The sequence below is a fragment of the Cydia splendana genome, chromosome 14 (assembly GCF_910591565.1).
Source record: "Cydia splendana chromosome 14, ilCydSple1.2, whole genome shotgun sequence".
Lineage (NCBI taxonomy): Eukaryota > Metazoa > Arthropoda > Insecta > Lepidoptera > Tortricidae > Cydia > Cydia splendana.
This window is the reverse complement of record NC_085973.1, coordinates 17,327,351-17,354,106: the sequence shown is the minus strand read 5'-3', so window position 1 is coordinate 17,354,106 and position 26,756 is coordinate 17,327,351. Positions and strand designations below refer to the sequence as shown.

Here is a 26,756-nt window from a genome sequence, read left to right as displayed (position 1 = left end):
ATAAGTTCCGAAAAACTCATTGGTACGAGCCGGGGTTTGAACCCGCGACCTCCGGATTGAAAGTCGCACGCTGTTACCGCTAGGCCACCAGCGCTTCTCTTAGTCTTAGGCTTAGTCTTTTTTTATTATTATTAGGAAACAGTCTTATAAAACAGATAAGTATATAAAGTAATATATTTGTAGTAATAGACCTATAGTTTCCTATTTGTAAACAAATATTAATAAAAAGTTCTTACTAAGTATAAATGACATGCATATGTACTCGTATGTGTGACGAGATGTGATGAAATCTTAATTTAGATAGTTATACAGGTATTTTTATTTTAAAGAAGAATAAGTCATTTCTTAAACAATCTTAATGAGCTGCGTAATATGTCTACGTTTCGTTTTCAAACACGTACAATGATTACCCACTACCAGGTGTACCCGAATCGAGTAGGACCTAAAAGCTCTGAATATCTCACTCTCGACAGCCCTGGACAGAACGTCCCGCCGCCTAGCGTCTACGTACAAGCCATCAAATAGATCGGAGCGGCAAAGGTGCTCACAAATATCTGGACACGCCTCTATTATAAGTTAGAATAGTTAGAGTTAGAGAGGGTTAGGCCGGAGCCCCACTGCTGCGCACGCTATGTACACGACCCACGTTCCTATACAAAATTTCGTGGGCCCACGGTTTGTATTAAAACGTGGGCCGTGGATGTAGCGTGCGCAGCTGTGGGGCTCCGGCCTTAGAGTGCGTGTTCAGATAATTATGAGCACCTCTTGATTAACAAAAAGTAATTTAATGTAAGCAGCCTGGAGTTGCAGTCCATAGGCTACGGATGAATCTAATAAAATGTGTGATTTGATATTCATTTAATGACTTCAATTGACGTGTACTAAAGAATAAAATCAGAACAATATAAATATGAAACAATGAAGTATTTTGCAGCATTGTTTGCGCCATTGGAATATTTCTCTTATCGCTATTATTTATCGCATTATTTATGGTATCACAGTAAAAGAATAAAACGTTATATAATACAATACATTATGTTCTACTGAAGCTCACAGTCGGTCACTTGTATTCGATAAACATATAGAGCCAAGTAAAGTTCTGTATTTGGTATACGGGAAAACTTTTTTTAACAAGAATACAGGATTTTTTAAGTCTGATCCTCTGAGGGCTGCATTATGTAAGTCACACTGAACAACTTTAACTATGGTGTCAAACCCGAAATCGCGAAAAAAAAATCTTCGTTGTTTTATGCCCCATGCTCAGCCGTTGGCAGAGACTGCATGCAGTTATCGTTTAGTTTTTAGTTTTACTTTACTAATCTTTATGTCATACTAACACTAGTAATAAGATTTTAATGTTCACTAAGTATGTATGGACCTTTAGTCTGAAATATATATATATATTTTTTATCAGTGTTCCTATGGCCACCTGTGGTGTCCATTCCATCATCAGATCAGTTCCATGGTACCATCATATTGCATTGTCACCCAACTTAAGCAAGTATATGAAGTTTCAGCTCAATCGAATAATGGGATGTGGGTCAAATTCAGCATGCAAGATTTGACCCGAACATACATACATACATACAAACATTGCAAGTTAACACATTCACTGCCAAGAACACGTATGTGTGCTCATTTTGTACTGGAAACGGGGCGTCCGGCACCGAAAGTGTTAAATAAGTTTTTTCATTTTTGGTATGTACAAGCTTTTATCGCTGATTGTACTTTGCTTTCCACAGGCAACTAATACTCATCGAGACAATTCTAACAATCCCAAACACAATTAGTTTGCGTTGTTTTATCACAGAGTTCCCATGGCCACCTCCTGTCTCCATCATCAGATCAGCACGATGGTACCATAATATTGAATTGTCATCCGATTTACATATGTATGCAAAATGTCAGCTCAATTTTAAATCGGGAAGTGGGTCAAATTTAGCTTTCAAGATTTGACCCACACTAACAAATAAACAAAATAACATACAGATGTAGTGCATAATTATTTTCCTTCGTATTTTCACGGAAACGTACGAACCTGTCTTACTATTTCGGTCAGTCTCGGTACAAAAAGTACTGAGGTTTACTTAGCATGACAAATACGAACGTTTCCGAGAAAATACAAAGGAAAACAATTAGAGATGCAACGGATAGTTGTTTGGCCGGATACCGGATATTCGGCCTAACCATCGGCCGAATATTCGGTATCCGGCCGCCGAATATTCGGCGTATAACCTACATTTCGGTTTTTCAGGTGCGCATTGTGCAGGTTTTGACCTGTTTCGTAGTGAACGTTCGCGCGGACTCATTTCTAGGTTCGAAATTAGTGCGCGTGCAAATGACTGGGATGTTAAAATTGTTTTAAAATAATAAACGAGTACGATTATGACCGTGACTGTTTCTTATTCCAATTTTGTTTACTCCGAAATCAAGCAATGTTACTATCCGGTATCCGGCCGGATAGTAAGCCACTATCCGGTATCCGGCCAGATGTTAAAATGATGGCCGGATAGGCCGGAGACCGGATACCTAGTAACCGAATATCCGGTGCATCTCTAAAAACAATTACGCACTATATCTGTACATACAGTCGCCATCAGATATATCGGAGCGGCCAAGGTGCTCACAAATATCGGAACACGCCTCTATTGTCAGGGCGTTAGAGCGCGTGTTCAGATATTGTGAACACCTTGGCCGCTCCGATATATCTGATGGCGACTGTACATACCTACATGCTAACAGGGTAAGTTAAAAGCTTGTAAAAAGGGAAAATGTAACCTACTAATACAGTAAAATTATACATTTTGCGTTTGCGTCAAATCCGGTAGTTCTGATTTTTTGCAGGCTTGTTTATGATGTTGGCCCAATGAATAATCCAAGTTTGTGACCTCGAGCGCCGAACGCAACTTTGTCAAAAATCTAATAAACCGCAATTTTTTTAGATTTGGGCGATTATAACCCTGAAGTACTAGTTTTTGATAGTAACTTCCTAGGGCGTTTTTAAAGTAGACTAAATTTGCTACAATAAGACACTAGAATTGTCTCTGTAGGTACATCTAATATTATACGTCAGTTCTAAGCTATAATATAAGGGTTAGGTTGGTAATTTATATGGAATTCATCACCGGCACGTTCTACAAAATATTTATTTTCCATAAAAAAATGTATGAGTGCCTATTTTGAAAAATTATTTTTTTTAAGGAAAATAAATATTTTGTAGAACGTGGCGGTGATGAATTCCATATAAATTACCTGCCTAATCCTTATATTACGCCTAAGAACTGATGTAAAATTATAAAATTTTGAAAGGCTTTATCTCGGAAAATATTAGATGTACAGAGACAATTCTAGTGTCTTATTGTAGCAAATTTAGTCTACTTTAAAAACGCCCTAGGAAGTTACTACCAAAAACTAGTACTTTAGGGTTATAATCGCCCAAATCTAAAAAAAAATTGCGGTTTATTCGATTTTTGACAAAGTTGCGTTCGGCGCTCGAAGTCACAAACTTGGATTATTCATTGGGCCAACATCATAAACAAGTCTGCAAAAAATCAGAACTACCGGATTTGACGCAAAAGAGCCAGGTTACAAAATTCGACAAAGTTACTGGATTATACCTCATTGGTGTTCATGTTCGACTGTGTGCCAGATCCGGTCTGCCAGATGACGAGGGGAAAGTGACCCTCCTTGTACAGCTTTCCGGAGATCACGTCTTCACAGGCTTGCATTATCGCGTCCGCTGGATTACAATAAAAAAATACAAGTTAGGATAAATAGTACATTGTATTTATCCTCGACGTATAGCCGTCTTCGCTCCGCCTCGGCCGATAAATTGTACCTATTTATGCTAGAGTCAAAAATCGTCAAAAATAGATGACGTAATTTAAGAACAGCCCCTTAGCAACTATTGCTGCTGACTGTATATTACATATGTAAGCGTATTTTTTGTTCTCATGATGAAGAGGGTTTCTAGACCGAGCGAGGCGATGCTCTCCGTTTCTACTTGGACAAACATGCTTTCGTATTTTCGGATGTTTTCCTCTACAGTTCGCATTTCTAATATACATATATATAATTCTCTAGAAATTTGATCAGCAGAGGGTCTACCGCGAACCACGTTCGTCGTGTTGCTTCCCAGTCACACTTACGCACGAATTTACAAGTGCGACAGAGAGGCAACACGCCGAAAGTGGTTCGCGGTAGGCCCTCTGCTCGTCAAATTTCTAGAGAATTGGTTGAGAGTTGAAATTATTTGTCCATTCAGTTTTTGTTTTTTTTTTTCGACATGGCGGAGCCTACAGGCCTTCAGCTCATAGCCACTAGTTTTTTTTTATATAATAGCCTCTAGCCACCCAGAGACCTATAAAAAGGCACTTACCGATTTTTTTATCAAGACCGAACTCGATGTTCACTTTGGCGGCGGCCTTCTTCAGGATACCAAAAGCTATGATAACGGGGTACTGAAACACAAAAACAAAAATCGTAAAACGTCGCTTCCACCATCGTCATCACTCAAGGCGTTCAGAACAAAAACCGGACAAGTGCGAGTCGGACTCGCCCACCGAGGGTTCCGTACTTTTTAGTAAGGTGCAGGGGGATAATTTCGACTGCGGCGAAATTTCAACTAATCGAAATATCTTACATGTTTTACATTATAACAACAAATAAGGTGCAGGGGCCTTATTTGTTGTTATAGCGGTAACAGAAATACAGCCTGGTGACAGACAGTGGAGACTTAGTAATATTAGGGCCCCGTTTTTACCCTTTGGGTACGGAACCCGTATAAACTAGATCTGGGCTTGGGTTAAGGAAAAAACTTGGAAGATGGTACAGAACCCTCAGAACGCGAAAATAACTCTTTCTAAAACAAGTATTCATAATCTAAATCCTAACCGACTATTAATAGATACAGATGGCACCCAAACCACAAACATTCCCAATCAATTCTAAACCAATTTAATTTGACATAACCGCTGCATCTAAATGTGGTTAGTTTGAATAGATAGCGTGTGGTCGCTGCGTTTGGGCCCAATTGTTTTGTATTACATTACATCACTTGTTTGTGTATACTGTGGGAATATAACTGACCTTACGTTAACCTTCTGTTGAATGAATTGATTGGTAGCTGATTTTTAGTAGGTAAATAGCGATATTAGCGATATTGTTTGCATTCCGTATAAAAATGGGATTACATCTCTGTTTGATTGTCATAGAAGTTTGTAAAAATAGGACGGTATTTTATCACACCAATATTGTAACTCCTTTTTTAGGGTTCCGTACCCAAAGGGTAAAACGGGACCCTATTACTAAGACTTCGCTGTCCGTCCGTCCGTCCGTCCGTCCGTCCGTCCGTCCGTCCGTCTGTCACCAGGCTGTATCTCACAAACCGTGATAGCTAGACAGTTGAAATTTTCACAGATGATGTATTTCTGTTGCCGCTATAACAACAAATACTAAAAACAGAATAAAATAAAGATTTAAATGGGGCTCCCATACAACAAACGTGATTTTTGACCAAAGTTAAGCAACGTCGGGAGTGGTCAGTACTTGGATGGGTGACCGTTTTTTTTTTGTTTTTTTTTTATATGGTACGGAACCCTTCGTGCGCGAGTCCGACTCGCACTTGCCCGATTTTTGAAATATCAGCACGACTAAGTCAACTAAGGTTTCAGTTTGTATTTGTACAAATAGTCTACAAAATACATAATATGATTTTATTAAAATTGATTAGATATTTTGTCTGCAATGTAGCATTTAAATACAAATGGTCAATGTTTTTCTATCTACAGGGTGATTTCGGGGTCGCGATCCAGAACCACTTTTTCTGACTTTGTAAATGAGTAGTCTGTAGTATTTGATTAAAAGATAATTACTTGAATTATTCTTATTTTTCAAGTAAAATTAATGTTATACTAAGTAAGTATGGTCACCCTATGACTTTTGACATACGCTGTATGGAAAGCGACAAGACGTCACATTGAGTAGGGTTACCAAATTGTATGCAAAAATGTTTTTTCCTACTTGTCATCTGGAAAATAATCATCATTATTGGTGATAAACAATAATTAACAACATCATTAGGCTCATCTTTGGATTCTGTATGATGTCTGGCTCTCTTGCTCCACGACCCCGAAATCACCCTGTATACTAAATTAAAACCAACTTTATTTTTGCTAATAAAGTTATTAGAGTTAGGGGCTCTTATCCTTTCCGTAGTCGGGCAAAACATATAAAATATATTGTTAATTAATTTATGTGTCTGATTCGCGCTGGTCTCTGAAATACGAGTCACAAATAGGTATTAAACATGTAGCAATACTGTCAATTCATCATGCCATGCGTACTGAATAGCAAAACACATTATAATGCCGATAGAAAGTGGGGCAGGGTCTAGCAACACACAATTATAATCAAGGTGACATTAAGACTAACTTTGATATAAAACGAGGTTTTTAAAGTGTAATAATAACTAACATTATAAAATTAAATATGTATTCCGTTTCGCTGTAGGTACATTTTCCAAGGCGTATCGTTTTTTCCAAGTTTTTAAGCCAACTAATACGATACTAAACTAACAGTCTAATTAAATTTATAATCAAATATTGTGACACAAAACGAAATATGAAATAAATATGAAATTTTTACCTACAACGAATAGGTAAAAATGTCATCTTTATTCCATATTTCGTGTAGGTACTTACCTAAACGAAGACAGCGCACAAATATTTTTGTAGCTTGAGCTATATTTAGTAACGAAAAAGAATCGTTAAGACAGACTTGTTAATTTTTTCTGCTAACAAGACAAGAGGCAGCGACTTGTTTTTCGGCGTTGTTTTAGATATACAATATAACATATTCAACGACATATATACTCGTATTTATACTCAAGGACTAACTTCAGTATAAAATGTCATAAAACAGGAGATAGGTATATATTTATACTCAAGGACTAACTTCAGTATAAAATGTCATTAAATAGATTTTATATCATGGACATAAACTAGACGATTCCTTACCTTTTGTCGGAGTTTATGATCGCCGTAAATTTCATTTAATGACAACATTGCGATGTCTGTGTTTCAATGAAGGTATTGTCAATGCTTTGGCTAGTTGGTAAGACAATTCTCATTGTTCATTTCTTGCAATGTGCAGACGATGTTATTAAAAAACAATAATTATCCTGTAGGTATAAATAAACTAACAGAAAACTGTATATTTCTACGGTATATTTTTAACAGGAAAAATGTTAAGAGTCCTTACTCCTACAGACGAGCGTATTTTGCAAAATGCTTCCTTTTTCATTTAAGATTACGACGTAACTATTAGTATTTATTCAAAAACTGATAACGTACTTAAATAATCATTTCTTAAACTAGGGGCTGAAAACGTTCAAATTTTCATTTTCTCTTTTTGAACCTAAAATAAATGAGTTTTCTTAGGAGTCTTTTTCAAATTTTGCAGTGAGAAGGGTCGTTTCGGTTCTCAATTTTGCAGTAAACAAGAATCATTTGGTACATGAATGATTACAATTCAACTCACCATATCTTGTACGAGGGGCTGACATGCTTGAAAATCGAAGATTCATTTTAAAAAATTGATAAAAAACCTTCCGAGTTTTCTTCATTTTTTTGGTGAAAACAGGGTTACATTACATTTTTTTATCGCAAATTGGACTTATATTTTGCCCCAAAAATAATATTTTATCAAATTGTAACTTTATGTCTACTCATAAAAAAAAAATCATAACTATAGGACCTACCTAGCCGTAAATCTATATTTTTTTAAAGACGTATAAATCACGCTGCACCGACACCGCGCGCTCAGTCTCCGCCGAGTGCGCTTAGGGGATGGACCTGTGCTCGACCGTCAGGCGTTCGTTGCTTTCGTAACCATCGAGAGAGTTCCGAGAAGTGCTGTATACTATGATTAGAAAATCTTGATCCAAGGGTGTACATTTTTTACACCATATTTAATTTTAACAACCGACTCTCGCTTATGTGATAGATTTTCAGTGTTACTTGAATTCTGGTTAGGGTTTGCATTTTTATTATACCCGGACGACCTGGATGATGTCCAGGTTCTCATGATGGAGTCAGGAATGGTCACCGAACTCCTAATCTACTCATCATAACTCCATCGTGTTTGGGCTCAATAGATTTTCCTTGACGAACACCATCGATCTAGATGAGGTCCAGGTTCTCATGATGGAGTCAGGAGTTGGTCACCAGAACTCCTAATCTACTCATTAACACTCCATCGTGTTTGGGTTCAAATGATTTGCCCTGACGAGCACCATCTATCTAGATAAGGTCCAGGGTCATGAGACCCTTCTGGTGACCAACTTCTGACTCCATCATGAGATGGTCACCAGAAGTCCTAATTTACTCATCATAAGTCCATCGTGTTTGGGCTCAATCGATTTGCCTCGACGAGCACCATCTATCTAGATGAGGTCCAGGGTCATGAGACCCTTCTGGTGACCAACTCCTGACTCCATCATGAGATGGTCACCAGATGTTCTAATCTACTCATAATAACTCCATCGTGTTTGGGCTCAATAGATTTGCCCCGACGAGCACCATCGATCTAGATGAAGTCCAGGTTCTCATGATGGAGTCAGTAATGGTCACCGAACTCCTAATCTACTCATCATAACTCCATCCTGTTTGGGCTCAATAGATTTTCCTTGACGAACACCATCGATCTAGATGAGGTCCAGGTTCTCATGATGGAGTCAGGAGTTGGTCACCAGAACTCCTAATCTACTCATTATCACTCCATCGTGTTTGGGCTCAATCGATTTGCCTCGACGAGCACCATCTATCTAGATGAGGTCCAGGGTCATGAGACCCTTCTGGTGACCAGCTCCTGACTCCATCATGAGATGGTCACCAGATGTTCTAATCTACTCATCATAACTCCATCGTGTTTGGGCTCAATAGATTTGCCCCGACGAGCACCATTGATCTAGATGAAGTCCAGGTTCTCATGATGGAGTCAGGAGTTGGTCACCAGAAATCCTAATCTACTCATTATCACTCTATCGTGATTGGGCTCATTAGATTTGCCCTGACGAGCACCATCTATCTAGATGAGGTCCAGAGTCATGAGACTCTTCTGGTGACCAACTCCTGACTCCATTACGAGATGGGGTCAGGAGTTGGTCCCCAGAAGTCCTAATCTATTCATCATAACTCCATCGTGTTTGGGATCAATAGATTTGCCCCGACAAGCACCATCGATCTAGAATCTAGATGAAGTCCAGGTTTTCATGATGGAGTCAGGAGTTGGTCACCAGAACTCCTAATCTACTCATCATAACTCCATCGTGTTTGGGCTCAATAGATTTTCCTTGACGAGCACTATCGATCTAGATGCGGTTGATAGATTATTAATATTATTTTATTTTACATACATACTTACAAATAAAGCTTCATTTGCTTCCCACAAGGATCAAGTAAACCTTATAAATCAACTTCGTTCTAAATAAAAACCGGCCAAGTGCGAGTCGGACTCGCACACGAAGGGTTCCGTACCATTATCTATAAAAACGGTCACCCATCCAAGTACTGACCCCGCCCGAGCCCGACGTTGCTTAACTTCTATCAAAAATCACGTTTACAACAGTATGGGAGCCCCACTTAAATCTTTATTTTATTCTGTTTTAGTATTTGTTGTTATAGCGGCAACAGAAATACATCATCTGTGAAAATTTCAACTGTCTAGCTATCTCGATTCGTGAGATACAGCCTGGTGATTGACGGACGGACGGACGGACGGACAGCGGAGTCTTAGTAATAGGGTCCCGTTTTACCCTTTGGGTACGGAACCCTAAAAACGGAGATACTTCTGTTTTAGACATAAAATCGAACTTCAGAGAGTTCAGTAGTTGTTACTTGCAGGTACTCTCGAATTTATTGTCATTATACAGGGTGGCCATAAAATAAGTGCTTTTCCGCTGATGGCAAGAAAATGGTTGCTGGAAAAAAAATTACCCTCCCATAGAAAATGGACTAGACAAAATGTATGAAACAGCCAAATTTTTTTTTCGCGATTTCGGGGTTGGTCCTATCGCGGTTCGCGGTTGCTTAGTTCAGTATAATCCCTAAACCTCCCTGGCAACGGGAATGCACTTATTTTTGGCCACCCTGTATATATTATTATTTAATATAACCTTATCTTTAAAACATTTAATTATTCAACTTCCTTGGTGAACTGACTTGAATAAGTTACTTGACTTCGTGGATGAACTTGTCACAATAATTCCATGACATACAGAGGTAAACAATCATTATTTTTTACTCGTCGTTGGTTATATATTATCTCATCACATATACTCTATTGACTACTACCATGCTTATAAAATAAAATACAGAGTGCCAATATAACGTTAAAATAAATTTACTTGCAAATTAAATTGAAAAGTATCAAAATTATTCTTGTCTGCGTTGAAACGCGCTTAGCTTTGCCGGCGCTCGCGTACCGAGCGCTAACGCCATCTATCGAGTGTTATTTCGCAAAATCGGTGAACGCTCTAAGGAATAAGGGCTCTTAAGTATAAATATTTCGAGCGCTTTCTTCTTTAGATTTTTTAAAGGCTTCGTCACACAGGCGCGTTTTCCGGGCGGGGCGTGAGCGGGGCTCGCCGCTTTTACATACTAGTGGCTCTGTGAGCTGTAGACCTCGCGAGCAGAGCTTGAAATAACATGGTGCTAAGAGCTTTAAATACACCGTGTTTTTTTTGATTTCCGTTAATTTCAAGGGTGCATTCCTGAGCTTAAAACAAGTAACTTTCTCAAAGACACCGATGTTCTAATTAAGTCCATTTCGGAGATAATCCATAATTTATTTTTTTACTATAAGGCCTCTACAAGCGTGTACACTTGCCTTAGGGCCGGCTTACATATTGATTAGTGTTTAGAATGAGTTCATACATTTGCTACTAAACTTAAGTACAATCTCGGTCGATTGATGTACGAAATGACATTGATATGTCACAGATTTCAATTGTTTGGTTGAGTTAAATGTAATGCCCGTGTTACAACAACGCTATATGCTACATTTAATTACTTTTTAAACAAAAAAAAAATCAAAAAAGAAAACAAAAAAAAATTTTTTTTTTTTAAATTAACTATGCCATTTAGTTCTTATAAACGTACTTAACTATACCCCGAAGTTAACGGAATTCAATAAAAACACGGTGTATAGTAAATTAAAGAAAAACAATACGAAATTTATGTGTAAAAAATACAAAAAGTTATAATATCCCAGCATACAATTACTGGGGATCGAACCCAGACCCTCTGTGCAAACAGAAAAAGCGAACGTTTACAAACTGAGCCAAATAGTTCTTAGATGGGTTGACGAAATTTAGCTACTCCTTCTCAAATTAAAATTAGTTAAAATTAAATATCTAAATACCGCCTAAACCAGCGATAATTTTTTCCTGCATTTTTTGCTATTAACTCTGTAAACATGTTTCAAAAAGAAAAAAGTCTTATGATATCGATACGACTATTTGTTTAGGCGCCAGGTATCACGACTCCGCCATTTTTAAAAATTTCCAAAAACCGGATTGACAAAAAAATTTTATTTAGTCATAAAATTCGGTCACAAAATTTCACGAGAATCGGTTAAGAATTGCGACCTGTAGAGGAGAACATCCGGACATACGAAAGCAAAATGCCCGAGTCAAAACGTAGACCTTCGCTTCGCTTCGGTCAATAAAACGCTCATGCCCCGCCCGGAAAACGCGCCTGTGTGAAGGAACCTTTAGACTTACCGGCATACGTTCCTCAATGCCGCCGATGGGGAAATTCATGACGGATCTGACGGTCTGGGCTCCATAGAGCTTGTCATCCGGAACATCTAGTTCGCCCATGGTGTCTTTTTCTTTGCGCTGCGGACAAAAAGTTTTACATAGTTATTGCAATGTATACCATTATAAGTGGGTTTTAATTTGCCTAATGTAAAGAATAATGGGACCAATCAAGATGACTTTGTTACCGATGCACTTCAAACATGTGTTATGTGTTTAATGAGTAATTCTTCTGTCATTTTTGGACGGTCAGCCCAGGTGTTAAGCCCCTACCTGACTTAGCGATAAGAAGTGTGTCAGTTTCTATTCCTGTTGCCTGAACAGTGCAGGTTCGGAGGAGGAGCACCCAGCTCGCACGCATCCTCGCCAATCAGAAAGACACCGCATAATAAACAAGCGAATAATTGCGATCAAACCGTCTGTCACCGTTAAAGCGTTCGCTAAGTTTTATTGTATGGGAAGTTTCCTAGATCTCTGTTGCGTGACGTTCAACCATCTGTTAACTGTGGACTACGGTCTGTGGTTGGTGCAACTGGCCCTAAGTCAGGAAGGGGCCAAGAATGTTGTGATTCGTTACGTAAACAGTTTTTAGTTGATAGTTATGTGTTCGGCCCGCATGGGCACTTGGAAAACCGGCACAATGTTTACGAGAATTGTTTTAAAATCGCTCGATTGATGATGAAACATCGCTTATCCTAAGCAACATAGGTACTCACAATATTGCCTTTAATATTCGAATCTGAATTTAACTCCATATTTTTGGATAAGTTATCTTTCTCCGTCGAACAACACAATGAATACATCGCCACTTGCAATTTTGATTCTAGTAGCCTATTTAGATTTAAACTTTAATTAGGTTTTAGTAATGGAACGACGTGTTATCAGTGCAAAGTGAATAGGCAATATGCATTTTGCAATGTGGATTGAAACTTAGCACTCATTATTTCACATATAGTTTTGATGGTCTGCTAAAGTGAGATGGTAACATCATCCTATACTACTTTCTCACTGTATACAGCAGACGTCAGCCTTCTGCTGTTGTAGGACTGCAAGTAGTACGTCAAGTGCAAAAATATGGGTGCATACAACTTACTCAAAAATATGTCCCATAGTTCTTAATTCGCTGACATGAGTGCTATGGGACATATTTCTGAGTATCATGAGTTTGACTGTACAGTGAGTAATTAGGTACTAGGTTTTAGGATCAAACGTTATTATGGACCTGATTGAACTAATAAAGAAACCGGGCAAGTGCGAGTCGGACTCGCGCACGAAGGGTTCCGTATCATAATGCAAAACACGGCAAAAAAAAAAACGGTCACCCATCCAAGTACTGACCACTCCCGACGTTGCTTAACTTTGGTCAAAAATCACGTTTGTTGTATGGGAGCCCCATTTAAATCTTTATTTTATTCTGTTTTTAGTATTTGTTGTTATAGCGGCAACAGAAATACATCATCTGTGAAAATTTCAACTGTCTAGCTATCACGGTTCGTGAGATACAGCCTGGTGACAGACGGACGGACGGACGGACGGACGGACGGACGGACGGACGGACAGCGAAGTCTTAGTAATAGGGTCCCGTTTTACCCTTTGGGTACGGAACCCTAAAAACGGTAAAAATTACAAGTTTATAACAAATAATCATCTCTCACTCATGGATCATACGATTTTGTTATTAAGCTGCTGGTTCAAAAAACTTTTATTGTTGTAAGTTACATACTAACCCCGTTATTCATAAAACTTTACGGGCCTGATTAAGTAAATTATGTTTTATCCTTTTCTTACAAATACATAAGTCTAAATGACAGATAAAGACAAACGATTATTAGCTAATTGAGGTTTGTAGCGCGCTTATGAATATAAGGGGGTAAGTATATATAACTCAAGTTGGTACATAGAAGTTTTTGCGGATATAAACATTTTTACGTGCATTTCATTACTTACACCAAGCCATACATAAGGTAGTTACTTGTAGATAGGCTCTAAGAAGTATATATGTTACATAGTTGCTCCTACAATTTTGAAGACATGGAAGAAATGCAATTACTTTTTTTTTTCTTATCATTCGTTTATTTGACTCAGCGGTACATGAACATTAAAATTAGCTATTCGTGTAGATAGTGACTGATAACAAAACATTGGTGTTATTATAGCTGAGTAAAATAATTAGATATAATAAGGCGGAATAATATAAAATTTAAGTTCCAGTGACTAAAATGATATTAACAGTTATGTAAGAATACATACCATTTTTACCGGCTTCCCGTCGGCACGTAAACACTTTGTACACGCCATTTTTATTATTTAGGTAAATATTACCCCAAAATTTCACACAACACGATTTATTGTTAAAAATACACTAAAAATTTCGAAATTCGCTTCAAAAATTGACAGCGAGAGCCAAAAAGACTTTTTAAAATTTGAATTTGTCAATGACAATTTGCTTTTTTTCTAAACTACGACGCAAGTCCGCGCGCAGACAAGACGCGTTCAAGTTGCGATGTTATTTTAGTCCAAATGGGACTAAAACGAGTTTCAATGCTGGGAGAAAGGAAAAGAACCGGTTTGCGGTCCGATTCTTTAATTATTTGGCCACGTACGTCGCAGTTGAAAGCCCGAGCTCAACTGGCGTGTGGTCTTGAAAACTTAAGCAAGATAACAGCTTATCAATTTATTATTTACATATGGTGATCCCCTCGCAATTTACATACATAATTTACTTTAAGTTTATTTAGAGCGTGGTATGAGATAATAGAATGGTTGCCAAGCATGTTTTGTTTGGTTTAATATAACATAAGTTTGGTTGGACGATTGTTTAAAAAGTTACTTTAATTATTGAAGTTTATGTATCATATTCGAAATGTATGATTTGGATCGTTTTGATACGGGTATAGCAATTAAAGTAACAGGAATTGTGCCGTGTTATTTCATTTCACCGCAAAACTTAATGAAGCGGAAATCCTTAAAGGGAAAGATAATACTTATCAAACAAGAATTAATTCATTTTTAAACTAGGTATTCCTGCTACTGCACTTTGAAACTAATGGAATCCTCCTCCTCATTTTGTGCCTATGTACTATAAGTACGTACGCGAAAATAACATTGTCTGTCTTATATAGTTATTTTGACAAATAGATTACTGAACCGAATAGACTCTAATTAAACCAATGAGCAATTACATTTAATACCTAATTAGACCTGACTCTCAAATGAGCCGTCTCTGTATCATTGAAACCTTTCTCCGAGTCTGCGGCAAGCTCGGTTCTCCATACAAACGTAGTTACGATCTCGTTTTAAAACGACTAGCTAGATTGCTCTGAAACTTTGTATTTACAATAGGATAAGGCATATCTATACCTAATTAGTTTATGTAGCTTCAGGTCCATAGTTAATAAATAAATAAATATTTAGCGACAATCTGACACAAATCAACCTAGCTCCAAACTAAGCAAAGCTTGTACTATGGGCACTAGGCAACAATATACATACTTATATTGATAAATAGATGCTTAGATACATAAATAACATACAAAACTCAGGAACAAATATTTGTTGTTTCAGATTAGAGAAGCCAATGGGAATCAAGTTCAATGGATGCCCCGCCACTGTTATCATCTCAACTAGGAAAAGTAAATTAATTTGGGTATTTATTATTTTTTCCAATAAATATAAAAAAAAAAATCTCACAAATCTACCGCCAAAAGGTTCCATACATTTGAAATTATGTTAATTATCAAATACATATAATTTTACAACATATGATTTTAATTTTAATAACGTATGATTTTAGGCCGAATTAATGGCAAACATGCTCGGGGTGGGGCATGAATGAGATGGTTGAACGGTATGGAAAGGTATGGAGACTGCATTCCGCACCATGCAGTCCACTGATGACCGCACAAAATGGAGACAAATCACATACATGGTTGCGATCCTCAGCAATGAGGGAACAAGAAAGAAAAAGAAGAAGTATAAAATAGGCTAGATGACTAATTTTCATTAATGGTATCAATAGATCAGGTTTGTTTTTAGGATCAAATGTCTATATGGGACCCATTGCATTAAAGCAATACAAAAGTCAGAAATGATAGTCAAAGTCCGACAGTCGTACTTCACTCGCGAAACGCCCCGAACAAAACGATATGTGACCGTGACGTCAAGGTCACAGAGAGTCCATCTTGAAGTATGAGTGGTATGAACAAAACAATAAAATTGCGATTTTGTCGGTGAAATATTGCGTTTATGTATATAGTTTCCATACAATCTTATTTTGGATAAAATGTGAGGAATCGAATGGTATCCTTATTTTTGTCGTTTTTGGAAGTTGAAAAAAAACTAAAATTTTGAAACTTTCAGGTGCTGTACTTTTGAATTATTTTCATATATTTTTTTAATATCCACTATATTGTGATAAATTGCTCATTTGCTATCTATTTTACTAGATTTTGTTGTAAAATTCAACATGTGTCATCATCCCTATTGTACTTAGTAAATTTTTTTCATAATAATAAATAAATTCATTTATTTCAGATACATGATCCATAATTACACAATTAACAAATAAAACACACTGATTATATGTACATTAAAATTAAAATTAGATTCAATAAAAAATAAATAAAAATAAGAACATTAATTTAAAATTTATACTAAAATCACATGGTCATATCATAAGTTAAAACTTTTACTTACTGAATTTTTTTTATCACAATTTTTTGGAACAAAAACTAATAGACCAGACATATATATGTTACTTAAATATTCATGCTAAGTTTCATGTAATTTTGGCATGTTGCTATAAAATGAGAGTGTAACTTTCGATTGTATGGCGAAGGTATCGGTCACTCTTAAATGATTAACAAAAGTTGTCATTCCAACCACACAAAAACGATGTATGAAAGAATATATGTTCCTCCAGAAAATTAACACCCCTAGTTATTTACCGAAACTCGGATCATCAACTTCTTAGGACACATGTCTCGGCGAGACAGAACATCCATAGAACATCTAATTGTGCAAGGAAGAGTTGGAGGTGACAGGGCTAGGGAAGATTGCCAAAGAGATGGACCGACCAAATTAAAGCCGGTGTGTCAGCCACAGTAAGCGAATGCTCACGGAAAGCAACTCTACGGGAGGAATGGTGATGTGTCCTTAAACGAGTTGCTCAAAAGTTTACATAATGGCCACAACCACTCTGACAAAAGTGTATGTAACTAAGAAGAATACACAGCAATACGGCCAATAATGCTAATCTCTTTAGATTGTACGACAAAGCATTATTACCAGGCGTAAACTAAAAACATCAATATCATGAATGAAAAATTGATAGGAGTACAAAGTTAATCCGTGTAATGAATCAAAACTCCAACAGGTGTATTTCATGGTCAAAAAAGCACTTGCAATTGTAGTATTTGTAATAGAACACAGTAAATTATGTTATGCTATCTAGATATGGAAAGTTAACCTCAAACACTACAAAAAGTTAAGTTATTGAAAACGCCAAATGATTATAACTGCCACTACGTTGAGCCTGGAAAATTGCAGGATACCGGCGTTTGCTAAATTTGAATGATGGACTATACTATCTATAGGACCAATGTTATTATAGATCATTGATTATGCAACTTACCGCTACGACTTTTGTTGTGGTGAAGTTCCGCTGGTCTGCAAGTCGAACGACGCATCGTAAGTTCTTTGATGAATGAACCAAGGCAGACGTTACTTTGAACATGGACATCGCCATGATTTAGCAAGAAATGTTTAATAAATAAATTTATAATATCTTTTCAAAATTTCGAACGTCTGCCTTCTATTTTAGTTTGACATTGACAATTTTGTCATCTGTTTCGGTTTTTTCGTTCACTCATTCAATCTATAGTCTTTGGATATAAATAATTCATTCGTTCTTTTATGTTGCTGGCGTTGAAAATAGATGCGGTGTAAAATTCAGTCGGATGTATCAAATCAGGTGAATAATTGTTAATCTTGTATCAAAATGTAATCTTGTATAACACAATCGATATAAAGAAAATAAATCTAATCTAATAATCATTCAAATAATTAAAAAGTACAATCTTATTTCTCCATAGACAATGTTTTATTTTGAACGCATATTAAGATAGTGCTGCCTCTAGTGGCGCATCAAGAAACTGTAGCTTCGCCTCGGCAGTGTTCGGCTTTTCTCGGCTCAGTCACGCCTAGACTTGTTCGAAAAGGGAAACCAAATTCATTCCACGGCGAGCGATGTACGACGGCTGATGCCCTTGTCGCGGACTCATTGTGCAAACGGGCTCCTCTCCACGGACTAGGATTTTTATAAGTGTAATGTTGTGAAATAAGTCATCAAGTGGTGTTTAGTGTTTGCATTACAATAACAGTGAAATACAGAAAGAATTGTGTTCAGTGGTTTATTAGTGTTTGCAGTTCAATACCGATCGTGGATTCCAAAGGATTGTTTCTATAATCGAGAGATTATCAATACCAAGGTGAGTTTTAGTGTTAATCTCGCTTTACTGCAGTGAAAAATAGGTACGCGTGGCATTTATATTGGAATGGCTTCCGACTTATCGACTCGTGTGCGCGATAATGGCTGACTTTTCTCCGTTCCATGCGTCTCGAATGCATTCGTAGTTACAACGCGCCCTTTTAGCTACTTCGCAATAGTAGCGCTAGTGATAATTGTGTAGTTTTAGTATCGGTCCGCGTGCGTAGGTGGTTAGATTAGGTCGAGTGGGTGGGCAGGGAATGCAGCGAAGTCAACAAACGAAACTACGACCGGTTGGTGTCGGTCGTGGTGCGCTAGGTAGTTATAGCGGGCAGTAGGCGGCGCCGGGTCCGCTGCGCTCATGGCGTGCATCGGCGGCTCGCGCCAGCGGATCGATCGAGCGTCCAAGCGGGCCCAGCTTTAAAATGATGTTTGTTTGCAGGTCTCCCGCTCTGCTGTCCTCGCACTATGCTAGTGCTGTTATAGCGAGCCACCATACATATCGAAGCTCATTATTCCGCCATGGCAATCCTGTGAGTATTCGTAATCGGTGTACTATCGGTGTATTTAGTTGATCCAATGTTTGTTTTTATCGTTGCCACGTTGAGTCCCGTTACGAGCATGCCATATCGCACTTTTGTTTTATCCCTCCCCTGTCTGATAATGCTGACTGAGGCTTTCGTCGGTGTGACCTTATAAAAACACTGACCGCGCCGGGACAGCCGTGACCGAACGTTCCAACGACCAACCTATTTTCGTTCGGTTCATTGATTGAACGTCTAATAATAATTACAGTCCGCTTTGAATTGTCAAGGCAAGACGCTACTATCAGCCGTAAGGAGCTTTAATGATGTGAGAACAATGAGATGATTAATAGACGGCCGGTCATGACTAATTGATATTCGTAATTAATCAGCTAGTAATGCATGCCAGAATAGGTTGTTAGCCGTCGTTGGAAGCGGTCACTAAGCGTCGTCGCCTGATGTCGCGAACGCTCCGATCGCACTAGACCTCTCCGAACTCGAAACTCGCGCGGACATTCGTAACACACTCGATTATAGGCTCAATAACACACGAGGGCTTCGCCGGACGCAAATATAGGTGTATCGAACATTTGTACAGTCCCGCTGCATCTCATGAAGGCATCTGACTTCTATTATAGGTACAAAATATTACTGTTTACTTGACGCGACATCTTTTGGTCCTGTTCAGATGCTGCGGGAACCGCGCGGTTACGATATCGTGCAATTCCGATATATTACCATCCTAGGAGCTGTATGCGTCCTCGCGGTTGTCTCACTCTGAACGGGGCTCGGGAGTCAGACGTCGCCGTGAGATGCACGTAGCCGAGTGACAGGGTGCGGAGCGGTGCGGTGCGATGGGAAGCGGACGCGGCACATGCTGAGCGGTGTGTCGCTTGCAGGCTCCGGGGGGCTCGCGGCGGGGGCGGCGCGCCGCGGTAGGCCGGGCACATGCGCGCGCGCCATGTGGCGAGCCCTGCTGGCCCTGGCGCTGGCGCTGGCCGCCGCCGCCGAGCAGGACGTGGTGCGCAGCTTCACCGACCCCTCGGCGTCCACCCTCTTCAACCACCTCGTCGTCGACCGCAACACCGGCCGCGTCTACGTCGGCGCCGTCAACAAGATCTACCAGCTCTCCCCCGACCTGGAGGTCGCGCAGTCGATCGTCACTGGCCCCGTCAACGACTCCGCCCAGTGCACCTTCGACTGCCCGCCCAACTTCATCAAGAAGCCGACCGACAATGCGAATAAGGCGTTAGTGATCGACTATGCCACCAGCCGACTCATCACCTGCGGGTCCGTGCTGCAGGGGCTGTGCTCCGTGCGCAATCTGCACAACATTTCGAAGGAGGTGCGCGAGGTTCGCGAGCCGGTGGTCGCCAACAATGCGTCGGCGTCGACGGTCGCGTTCATCGCGCCCGGCCCGCCGAACCCGCCCATGACACAAGTTATGTACGTCGGCGTCACCTTCACGGGCAACTCGCCATATCGCTCCGAAGTTCCTACTGTCAGCAGCCGCTCGCTAGAGGAGGACCGTCTATTTATGATAGCCCGAACGGCGGTCACGACCGGCACTAGAATGTTCGTCAATTCACTATCCCGCGAACGCTATCCCATAAAATATGTGTACGGCTTCAGCTCAGAGGGATTCAGCTACTTTCTAACCACGCAGCTGCGAGGCGTGGGATCCGACAGCTATTACAGCAAGCTAGTGCGAGTGTGCCATGATGACGAAAATTACTACTCGTATACGGAAATTCCGATGTCTTGCACGGGCGAAGGCGGACGCAATTTTGGATATAATCTAGTGCAAGCGGCGTTCGTCGGGAAAGCCGGCTCGGTGTTGGCGGGCGAGCTCGGTATTACGGCGCAGGATGATGTATTATTCGCCGCCTTTAGCCAGAGTGAAGATATAAATATGAACACGCCGTCAGACTTGTCCGCTTTATGCGTGTATTCCCTCAAAGCGATTAGACGCAAATTTATGCAAAACATTAAGACGTGTTTTAGCGGCAACGGTTCTCGGGGCTTGGATTTCATATCGCCATCCCATCCTTGCATCGGAACTAAGTTACAGTCTATAAGTGAAGATTTCTGTGGCTTAGACGTGAATACTCCTTTAGGAGGAGAGCAGCCGGTAGAGGCGGTCCCGGTAGCCGTGTTCAACAAGAGGCTTACTGCTGTGGCGGCCACGTCCACGGGCGATTACACTGTAGTATTCGCCGGAACGGCCGAGGGACATCTCAAGAAAATCGTCGTTGAGAGCGCCACTTCTGCATTTGAATATGGCGACATCGTCGTGGATGAAAAGTCACCAGTTAATAAAGACTTATTCTTTGATACTCAATTGATGCATTTATACGTAATGACTGAACGTAAAGTGTCTAAAGTGAAAGTTCAAGAGTGTAGCGTCTATAAATCGTGTTTGACGTGTCTCGGAGCCAAAGACCCTTACTGTGGATGGTGTTCTCTAGAGAACAAGTGTAGTCTGCGATCGGACTGCCAGGACGCAGCCAAAGATCCCCTATATTGGATCTCGTACCGCAGCGGGCGTTGCACTACCATTACCCAAGTGACACCGAATCAATTGCAACGAACGACTGCAAGGACATTAGACTTAGTTATCGAAAACTTGCCTACACTTAATGGACAATTTCTGTGTGCATTTACAGCTTTAGATCGTACTTTAATAACCAATGCTACTAGGAAGCCTTACGGCGTTAATTGTACTACTCCGCGCACCGACACGCTCCCACCGATCCCCGCGGGCCAGCACCACTTCACGGCCAAGCTGTCGGTGCGCACGACTCAGGGACCCGATTTTGTGGCGACTAATTTCACGTTCTTCGACTGCAACACGTACAGCTCGTGCACTCAGTGCGTTAGTTCATCGTTCCCGTGCGACTGGTGTGTCGACGGACACCGTTGCACTCACGACACGGCCGAGAATTGCAGAAACGATATATTAGTTACCGGTGTCAGCAGAATAGGTCCCAGTTATCGCTCCGGGCCCGGTTTCTGCCCCACTATAAACTCCACTTCAGACGGCTCGAACGAAATCCTAGTTCCTTCCGGCGTCAAAAAAGCAATAAAAGTTAAAGTACACATAATCGGGCAATTTATAGTCCAGACTCGATTCGTTTGTCAGTTTAATATAGAAGGCCGCGTAACCCATGTGAATGCTCAACTTCTTGCCGATACTATATATTGTGAGCCCGTCGAATTTACCTACACGTCCCGCGCTCCGAATATTACCGCGTCTTTCGCCGTAATCTGGGGAGGCTCTAAACCGTTAGATAATCCGGATAATACTCACATACTCATTTACCGCTGTAACGATATGGCGGATAATTGCGGTATTTGTCTTGCGCTCCCTGAGAAATTTGGATGCGGCTGGTGCCAGGGCTCGGATAGGTGCGAAGTTCAAGAACAATGCGGCACGCCTAGTGTTTGGTTAAATCGTACTCAAACATGCCCTAACCCGGAGATTCATTCGTTTAGGCCGCAGTTAGGTCCGTGGGATGGGGGCACTAACATCACAATTGAAGGCATAAATCTAGGTCGCAATATTTCCGACATTTATAACGGCGTAACTATTGCGGGTATTAAATGCCAACCAATTATAGAATTGTACGTTAAAACAAGGCGCATTGTTTGTACCGTAGACGGCCCCGGCGAAGAAGTACCCCGGGATGGCCCTGTTGTCGTCAGAGTGGCAGATTATCGCGGGGAATCTAAGCATCATTACGCGTTCGTCAATCCGAAAATAAACTCTATTCAACCGAAATACGGCCCGCAATCAGGCGGCACTATTTTACGTATCACTGGCGAGTATCTGAACGCGGGAAGTAACATTCAAGCTTTTATCGACGATTTGCCTTGCGCTATTCTGACTGTGACTCACGAAGAAGCAGTTTGTAGGACGAGTCATTCTTATCAGCTTAAAATGGGTACATTACGTATGCGTTTCGACAACGGTATGCGCACTTTAGAACGCGAAAAGTTTGAATACATAGAGGATCCCGAGGTAGTTGCAGTTGAATCTGGCCCGCCGCTCGCGACACAGCGCAAGCAACCTAAAGGAATTCCATCCGGGGGCATAAAGATTAAAGTAATGGGCCGTAATTTCCATTCTATTCAGTTCCCTCGGATGTACGTATATCACGACAATCGACCTTACATCGCGCCTTGCCATAGAGTCGACTTTCAAACTCATCTCATTTGCGAGTCTCCCGGGATTGAAAGCGCCGGGCTCAGCCTAGATCCGGATAGGCCTTTGGAATTAGAATACGGTTTTTACATGGACGACGTGCAAAGCGTGCAGAATCTGACCAGCAAAACGCATGACGCTTTCCTGCTTTATCCCGATCCGTATTATGATAAATTTGATGAGGACGTAAAGTATTATAAATCAGAGTATTTGACGATAAACGGTCAGAATTTAGATAGGGCGTGTACTGAGAGCGACGTGGAAGTTCACATAGGAGAAAGCCTATGCAACGTGACGTCACTCGCAAGACACCAGTTGACTTGTCGGCCTCCCTCGCGAGACGAATTGCCCGACGGAGTCGACACACCCGAAGTGGTCGTCAAAGTAGGTCGCCATCTCATGTATAAGATCGGCAAGTTGTCGTATTCCTCGCAGGCGGGCCTACAGGCGGCTATCGGGAAGCCAGTATTATTCGGCGTAATCGCCAGTATAGTTATACTCATATTAGTATTTGTCGTGTTTTTAGTTATGTATAGGAGAAAATCAACTGAAAATATTAGGGTACTGAAGAATATGCAGGAGCAAATGGATATTTTAGAGTTAAGGGTAGCTGCGGAATGCAAGGAGGCGTTTGCGGAGCTGCAGACTGAGATGACAGACTTGACGGGAGACGTGACGGGCGGGATCCCCTTCCTGGACTACCGCACGTACGCCATGAAGATCTTGTTCCCCAACATCGACGACCATGCCGTCCTTCAGTGGGAACGTCCAGAGCTTATTAGGAAAGATAAAGGCCTCAGAATGTTTGGACAGCTTATTATGAACAAAACATTCCTTTTATTATTTATTCGTACTTTAGAAAGCAATAGATATTTTTCAATGCGCGATCGTGTCAATGTTGCTTCCCTTATTATGGTAACTTTGCAAAGTAAAATGGAGTATTGCACTGATGTTCTGAAAACCCTGTTGGCGGAGCTTATCGAGAAGTGCATGGAGGGTAAAAGCCACCCTAAACTGCTATTGAGGCGAACTGAGAGCGTTGCTGAGAAAATGTTGAGCGCCTGGTTTACTTTCCTCTTATATAAATTCCTCCGCGAATGCGCTGGCGAACCGCTCTATCTTTTGTTTAGGTCAATGAAAGGTCAAGTAGACAAAGGCCCCGTAGATGCAATAAGCTCTGAGGCGCGATATTCGCTCAGCGAAGAAAAACTTATTAGGCAGTCGATAGATTTCAAACCGATAGCGGTGAGCGTGTCCATATCCCAACAAACGATCTTCGTGAGCGGCTTAGACGCTACGACGGAAAACGTACAAGTAAAAGTTCTCGACTGTGATACCATAAGTCAAGTAAAAGAGAAGTGTTTAGATGCCATTTACCGCGCTACTCCATATTCGCAAAGGCCGAGTCGTGACGAGCTAGACTTGGAATGGCGCACGGGCGCCTGCGGTCGATTAATTCTGTACGACGAAGACAGCACTACTAAATGTGAGGGCGAGTGGCGCAAACTTAACACCCTCAATCACTACCGCGTGCCAGATGGCGCTTGCCTCAGTCTAGTTGCTAAACAGAGCTCCGTTTATAATCTATCCAACATGGAGAAAAACGACAAGTCGCACACTTATGAAACTCTCAATAGGGGTAAATACGGCTCCGCCAGTCCGCCGGCGAGTCCTTTCAAATACGAACACGGCGGCGGCTTCAAGTACTGGCATTTAGTTAGGCACCATGACGGTGACGCACACAAGGAAGGGGAGCGCGGGAACAAAATGGTCTCCGAGATATATCTCACCCGCCTCCTCGCCACTAAGGGTACGTTGCAAAAGTTTGTGGATGATTTATTCGAGACTATTTTCAGTACCGCGCACCGCGGCTCCGCGTTGCCGCTCGCCATAAAGTACATGTTCGATTTCCTCGACGACCAGGCCCTACAGCACGCTATCTCCGATCCCGAAGTAGTACACACTTGGAAGAGCAATTCGCTACCTTTACGCTTCTGGGTGAATCTCATTAAAAATCCTAATTTCGTGTTCGACGTGCACAAGTCTAATACGGTCGATTCGTGTCTCTCGGTAATCGCTCAAACGTTTATGGATTCGTGTTCCACGTCCGATCACATTCTCGGTAAAGATTCGCCATCCTCTAAGCTCTTGTACGCGAAAGACATTCCGGTATATAAGGAGTGGGTGGAACGGTATTACGCGGATATTAAGTTGATGCCGGCGATATCGGATCAGGACATGAACGCTATGCTAGCGGAGGAGTCGCGCCTCCACACGAAGGAGTTCAACACGAACTGCGCACTGAACGAGCTTTACGCGTACGCGGTGAAGTATAACGAGCAGCTGATGGTGACGCTCGAGGAGGACGAGTTCTCGCAGAAGCAGCGGCTCGCGTACCGCCTCGAGCAGGTGCACGGCCTCATGACGCACGACTACAACGTGTAGGCTCTGTCTGCTCTGCTCGGGTAGTCGCGCGTCGGCTGCCAAGCCACCCACCGCCATGTATATAACGCCCTCGCACATATCTATGCTGGCAACTTTTGTATATATTAGATAGTGTACAGTCTTAAATATTGTAATTTTTGTATAATTTCAGCGGTCCGATGTCGTTTTTTAATTTTATATAATGAACTTTGTATTGTTTTTACACGACGAACTCGGCCGGCCGCGGTCGTGCCACAGTATGCATCGTAAAATAAAATTGTGTATGTCTGTCTATGTGTGCTCGCGTCGTACGAGTTAATGTTACGTCGAATCGGTGTAAAATGTGTGTCGCAAACGAAATCGCATGTAAGCTCGCCGGCGAGCGCGAGGTTCGCTCGCCGACGGGCAATTTTTAAATTTGTACTTGCAGTCTACTTACGAAATAACCGACAGTGAACCGGTGAACGATTCCATTAATAAATATCGTCGAATGTACGTTGTGTTTTGATTGTGCACGGCGCAGCGCCAGGTCCGCAAGCCGCCCCGAGCCCCGACGAAAGCCCCCGCGGCAGTATCAGCAGGGAGGACGCACTGAACCGTCTCGCCCGGGCCTCTCGCGAGTAACCAAACCCTCGATCTCACTCTGTGGTGTTCGCACGTCACTGTCCTCTCACATGGTGGTCGCTTTGTGTCCGTGTCGCGCGGGGCCCGGCGTGGCGCGTGCCATGACGTGACGTGTCGTGGCGAGACGTGAGGTGACGCAGCCCTGCTGTTTCAGCCGGTACGTGCGGATCGCGGCGCGCACGGCATTCGCGGTCGTGAACAACTTGTACTGCATCCCCGCATACGTGGTGTGGATGATGGCGCTGCGCCTGATCAGACCCTTCTGCGCCCCCCTCTATTGGAAGATCGAAGGGCTAATGTACCACTGGCTGCTCGCGATGGTGGCGCTGTGGTCGTGGACGGCAGGATATGAAAGTAAGTCATTTTCACCTACGAGCGCACGCCGAGCGGGCAACAGGAAATCGGTCACCGTAACCCGCGGCTAAAAATAATTGCTCCACGCTGAGGATGCTTCCAGATGTGATGAATTACACTTTTAGTCACACTATACGTAATTTGAATACAACTTTCTTAGAAACTCCTCATGGTCTTAATGACGAAGGAAAATGTAGTCTTAATTTAGCACAAGTAATCAGCATTAAGACACTTGAATTACATAGTCATAAAATTGTTATTACAAGCTTCTATTGCAGCAATTCAAGCATGGTTCTTAATTTAAGTTTTTAGCCATATTTC

The 26,756-nt window shown here is 41.3% G+C and overlaps 2 protein-coding genes and 2 long non-coding RNA genes across 5 annotated transcripts in view; 2 read left to right on the top strand and 2 right to left on the bottom strand.

Moving 5' to 3' along the window:
- The window catches only part of LOC134796814 (uncharacterized), an 84,987-nt gene extending 81,794 nt beyond the window's left edge, over positions 1–3,193 (top strand). Inside the window, exon 2 of the long non-coding RNA XR_010144998.1 lies at positions 3,081–3,193. This is a non-coding gene — a long non-coding RNA (uncharacterized LOC134796814). The remainder of the gene's footprint in view (positions 1–3,080) is intronic.
- Positions 1–17,665, bottom strand: part of LOC134796729 (fumarate hydratase, mitochondrial-like) — a 29,168-nt gene extending 11,503 nt beyond the window's left edge. The window contains exons 1-4 of one of the 2 annotated variants that reach the window (XM_063768922.1): positions 17,451–17,665; positions 11,783–11,899; positions 4,379–4,460; positions 3,618–3,739 (exon numbers count right to left, since the gene is read on the bottom strand). In XM_063768922.1, coding sequence (XP_063624992.1) covers positions 3,618–3,739; positions 4,379–4,460; positions 11,783–11,899; positions 17,451–17,564 — 435 coding nt within the window. In that variant the 5' untranslated portion in view covers positions 17,565–17,665. Of the gene's footprint in view, positions 1–3,617; positions 3,740–4,378; positions 4,461–11,782; positions 11,900–14,068; positions 14,429–17,450 lie in introns of those variants that run through there. The other variant, XM_063768923.1, reaches the window with a different exon arrangement.
- Positions 7,425–9,254, bottom strand: LOC134796673 (uncharacterized). The gene is made up of 2 exons (XR_010144985.1): positions 8,636–9,254; positions 7,425–8,241 (listed from the first exon to the last, which is right to left on the bottom strand). It is a non-coding gene; the product is annotated as an uncharacterized LOC134796673 (long non-coding RNA).
- Positions 17,666–18,009: 344 nt separating the features above from the next.
- On the top strand, positions 18,010–25,952 carry LOC134796684 (plexin A3). Its single transcript, XM_063768838.1, has 3 exons — positions 18,010–18,306; positions 18,748–18,838; positions 19,729–25,952. The coding sequence occupies exon 3, from the start codon at positions 19,791–19,793 to the stop codon at positions 25,476–25,478; it is 5,688 nt and encodes a 1,895-aa protein (XP_063624908.1). The 5' UTR covers positions 18,010–18,306; positions 18,748–18,838; positions 19,729–19,790; the 3' UTR covers positions 25,479–25,952.
- Positions 25,953–26,756: the final 804 nt, after the last annotated feature.